The 5,132-nt window shown below is 27.8% G+C and overlaps 1 protein-coding gene across 1 annotated transcript in view; it reads right to left on the bottom strand.

Annotated features, from left to right (window-relative positions):
* Positions 1–375: 375 nt before the first annotated feature.
* Positions 376–5,132, bottom strand: part of LOC106685889 (uncharacterized) — a 40,511-nt gene continuing 35,754 nt past the window's right edge. The window contains exons 7-9 of the mRNA XM_067046613.1: positions 5,041–5,082; positions 4,891–4,932; positions 376–1,996 (exon numbers count right to left, since the gene is read on the bottom strand). Of these exons, the coding sequence (XP_066902714.1) occupies positions 828–1,996; positions 4,891–4,932; positions 5,041–5,082 (1,253 nt within the window). The 3' untranslated portion in view covers positions 376–827. The remainder of the gene's footprint in view (positions 1,997–4,890; positions 4,933–5,040; positions 5,083–5,132) is intronic.

The raw sequence follows: 5,132 nt of genomic DNA, 5'->3' as shown, positions 1-5,132 counted from the left end.
GCCATAAGGAATCATTATCTGAATATGTTGAAAATACTGTAAAAACGTTGTGAAATAGAGAGTGTTTTAAGTAATATTATTGGGAAGTTATTTTTTACCTCTTCGTCCAAATGCACTTTATTTTTTTTATTATAGTAATAGAAATGTTTGTTACAATGATGAATTTTGATATTTCTTACTGTAAACAAATCATGGATAGTGGGAAGATTAATCAAAAATAAACAATATTGTAATATTTAAGAAAATGTTTATTTTTAATGTAGAACAAAATTTTACAACAATACTTCAAGAATTTATTTTTTTAAAATAATTTATTTATTGTTATTTACAACTGTATACATATATATACATCAAGTAAATTTGCTGTAAGTGATATTACGACATGATACAAATATGTGCAGAATCTACCCATTGATAGAACTCCAAAAACATTTCTAAAGAAGATCTCAAGGCCATCTTCTTTTCAGATGCCTAGGAGGATTATTAGGTAATGAAGGAGAAGCCAGGTTAGAAACGAGTTCGTTTGGGTGGTTGGGAAGTTTACTTCAAGAATTGAGTTTGATTTTAACTATTCTAATGAAACTGCTATTTTCCTGACATCTTTTGGGATACCTTTTTTTGCATTAACTTCCTTATATGTCTTTCACTGCTGTGAATGTTGTAATTCTTATTATTAGATGGATTACTTTGGGAAAATTTCATCTTTCTATAAACATTGAATTTCTATACTTAAGAATTACAGGAGTTATTATTACTAAAAAAAAAAAGTATATTTAAGTTAACTTAATTATAAAGAATAATATTTGAGAGAAATAATCAGGGATTTATCAACAAGAAAGAAAATTTGACATATCTTTTACAGAAAGATGTTCACAGATTGAATAAATACAGTCATAATTCAATATCACTGATTTTGTAGTTTCTTTAGCTCTTGAACCCACAGATATTCTGTTTTGTTTCAGCTTAGCAAGCAAGTCTGTTCTTGATTTAAAATCATTGATTATTTCAGAAATGTATAAGTAATAGTAGGGAAACAGTTTATGTATTTCATCTATATGTTTTAAGTTATCCATATAAAGGAGCATAGTCTTCTTATAAACAACTCGAGTTCTTATAATATCAAATAGAGAATATTCTCCAATCATATGCTTTCTCATTCGAGTAAGTTCATCTACATAATTAGTGACAAACTTATCCACATAGTCTAAGACATAACTATTATCAAGAGTGTGCATGACATATCTATTTATGTTAGTGTAATCCAGTTCATGAGCCCAATTTCGCCACAAAAGTGCTTTAATTATATGTATCCCCAGTTCTTTATTTTTGCCTAACAAAGCTTTATCTAAGATTGTACACTTATGATCATTTGAATACCTATCTGATACAGTTTGGGTAAGATCTGCTCCACCTTTTACTAATTCTGGCAGTATATCCCATCGTCGAGAAAGAACAGCATGATAGATGGGTGGTTTTCCATTGTCATCAAGACAATTCACTTCAGCTCCCAAACGTATCAACTCTTGTGTAGCACAAGGTGGAGATTTGCCAGAGAAGTTCCTGCAAGCGCGATGTAATGGAGTGTACCCATATTTGTCCCTTATATTTATTTTAGCTCCACGTTTTGAAAATTCAAAAACCAGCTCTCCATTCCAAGCATAATGCATGACCTGTTCCTTAAAATAATCCATGACACTACTATAATTAGCTCCAGCATTCAACAATTCTCGTATTATTTCCATGCTACATCGGTTTTCTATAGCAAGTATCAGAGGATTTTGACCACATTGGTTCTGTGCATTGACATTAGCTCCAGCTGAAATGAAGGTTTTAGTGAGGTCCAGATTCCAGCATCTGATTGCTAAATGAAGTGGGGTTTCTTTGTAGGCATCTCTTGAATGAATATCATAGCCTAAATACAAAAATTTTTTTATATTGTTGATGTTCATTGGTCTGTGAAGTATAGTTTCTCCTGTTCCTAACATCATACATTCACCTGTAAACAAAATTCTTAATTTTAGTGTTTATAAGACTTAATGATATGTTTAGAGTGATGAAAGACCTGAAATCTTAACATTTCAGTCCCTAATAAATATGAGCTATTAATGATCAAAATATAACATTTACAGAAATCAGTAATCTTTTTATGATGGTTGTACCCTGATCGTAGATGGGGCAGAAGAGGAGGGGACTATAGGGACAGGTATCATGCATCTTTAATTTTTTGATAACTATTCCACATTCTTTCCCTTTATGCATCTTTCAAGCAAACCCTACTGTTAGAAGCTGAGGTATTTTATTTTAGTTTTACTTTCAAATAAAGAAGATATCCAACCATTTTACTATCCAACCAAAGATATGCAAACTAATTTGGTTGGCAACTGCTACTAGCCTGGCAGACTTTAACATTATTTTTACTAAAGGGAAAATTATACAATGACTCAATTTTCATTCCTCTAACAGCAAAATTACAGAGTTTGTTTACCTAGGCACATTTAAAAAGTAAATAACTGATTAAATGGTTTAATACATTCAATTTATTTTATAAAACAACTGTGGAATGTTGATTGATAATTTTCACAAATTTATATCACCTTTCTATTCGAAGTTAATAATATGTATACCAGGTTTTCCTTAAGGTTCACAACTTTTTTTTAATCCTAGTATATTGTCAGTAGAACATGCTTTTACGTGTTTACATTAATCACATTTAATCAAATGTGATTAAAAAAAAAAGACTAAAAAATCCAAACTAATTTTTATAGAATTTAAACTGAAATTTCAATTGGATAAGTATTTAAGTGAATAAATTAGTAATCAAATAAAGATTGATTTTTTAAAAATTAATACAGTTTGATGGAAAGAGCTCTAAATCGCGATTTTGCCACTTTTGGAGAAATTATCTCCTCTAATAATTTAGCAGTTTATGGCAAAGAAACTTTGTACCACATGAAATGTAGAACATTTCATTTACTTTAATTTTGTATAATATTTTTCTCAAAAAAGCAATCATTTCAATGATGCAGACTAAACTAACAGTTAGAAAATATTTTTTCCAAACAAATACAAGGTTCTCAAAGAAAAATCTATCTGTAAACCTCAGATTCTTGTTCAGACACAGAAAACTGGAGTGTACAAAAATTTGTGAATACAACAAAATATTCCCCTATTTTTGCTGTATTGCCTAAGCTATTTGACTTAAGTAAAAGATCATAATTATGAGATAAAGATTGAAAAGAAGGATTTTTCATATTTCAATAATTATCTATCTATAAACAGAAAATTGAACTGACAAATAAATAAATTATAATTAAATGAAAGACTGAAATTGATTTCGTTAATCAATTTGTGACATTAACGCATTAAAATATAACTGTGTTCTAAAATCCTTTGTGGCAACTTCAACTAAAACATTAATTATGAATAATGACTAAATTGTATTCCTTGATCATTAAGAGTAAATAAAAAAACATTATTTTAAAACTATCATTTTATATTAGTCACTGTAAAAATTTAGCCATTAGTCATGAATAATTTTTGTTATTAAATTGGTAATTTTTTTTTCAGATTATGATGGCAAATACAAATTCACATTGGACAATTATTTGATACAACATGTCTAAAAGTTGTAAATTGGAAAAAAAAGTTAACTGCTTAGAAGGGTTTTATTTAATTTACAAAAAAAATTAAAAACAAAATCATTATAGAATTTTCAATTTATCATAGAATGATTCATCATGATTTGAGTTTCCTCAACGAACCAAGAAGATTAGAATGACTGTCAAGGTGATGACATCTCAATAATTAAGTGACAACATTGTGCCAAAATCGTCAAAATTAGTGAAAAACAGTTCACAGTTTTTGGGATCCATGTCTTCTGGTCTTGTTGGGTCAAAAAGTGCTGTGTATGGATTTATCATAAAATATGATCCATCCTTAGAATTCCTTAAAGCATTACAACACCCTATTAGAAATCCGAGAGTAACATGATAAGATCAGAAAAATAACAATACTCTCAAAAGATAGGACAAATGCCACTGTAAGTCAAATCCAGCCTACCACAAAAAATGATAAGATTGTACATGGATTGTACAAAAAAATTATAATAACTTAGATATAGGTAATTTTCCCATATGTATTTTTACATAAGATTACTTTTGTGTTTTTTTTTGTCTTTGCAATTGATAATAAAAAAAAAAATGATAATATCTATTTTTTATAGTCTAAAAATATTTTAGGGAGAAGCCAGATTCATGTTTATTACTCAAAAATGCATTAAGTTAGTCACTAAAAAATAATTATAACTAAACTTTCCACTTCTAATCCTTTTTGACAATTGCAGAAAAACAAAACATTGTACAAAAAATGCTAAGAAAATTTATGTTCTTGATTATACTACTTATGTAGGTAATTTTCACCTCTTTAATTTTTGTGTAAAATGCTTACTTTGGAAGTGATAAGCCAAAAAAAACTAATAATTTTGAGTAGTTTTTTGGTGATTTCTCATTTATTGAATAAAGCCTATCAAGAGCAAATATTTTATTTAACCCTAGGTAACCATTAGTAATTTCAATGAACAGCCAGGAGGTTTTTAATTGTCAAAAAATTATTTTGTATTTTTTAAAACTAATATATTTAATTATTCTATATTTCAATATATCTCCAAGTTTAATAAATAATTTTAATTAGTAACTATTTATTATATTATATATATTATCTATAAATATATACATATAAGCTTAAATGATAAATAGGTTGCAAAATGTGTTGAGTGTGGTTGTTTTCCATTGTTCAACGCATGTAATATTTTAACTTGTTTATCAGTAAGTTTTCACAGTAATATATTAATTCATTTAGCAATTGGGCAAGGAAATAATTATTTATTATTACCATTCTCGTTGCCAACTTCATCATCAGAATTCTCAAATGGAGCTGAAATCATACAAAAATAGGTATTAGTGGTAGTGATAAATATTAGCTTAAATAATGGTATTATGAGTAATTATTAGTACAAAACAGCAATGGTATTTGAGTACTTACTATAAAATTCAAGTTCCTCTTCATCACAAGACCAATATTTTTCTGTAAAAGCCCCAAAAATATTATACAGGCTAAGATTTAAGTTTTATATA

Source organism: Halyomorpha halys, unplaced genomic scaffold (assembly GCF_000696795.3).
Source record: "Halyomorpha halys isolate HHAL.00 unplaced genomic scaffold, Hhal_1.1 Scaffold752.1, whole genome shotgun sequence".
Taxonomy (NCBI): domain Eukaryota; kingdom Metazoa; phylum Arthropoda; class Insecta; order Hemiptera; family Pentatomidae; genus Halyomorpha; species Halyomorpha halys.
Note: the sequence above shows the minus strand (reverse complement) of the source record. Positions and strands in the feature narration are given on the sequence as shown.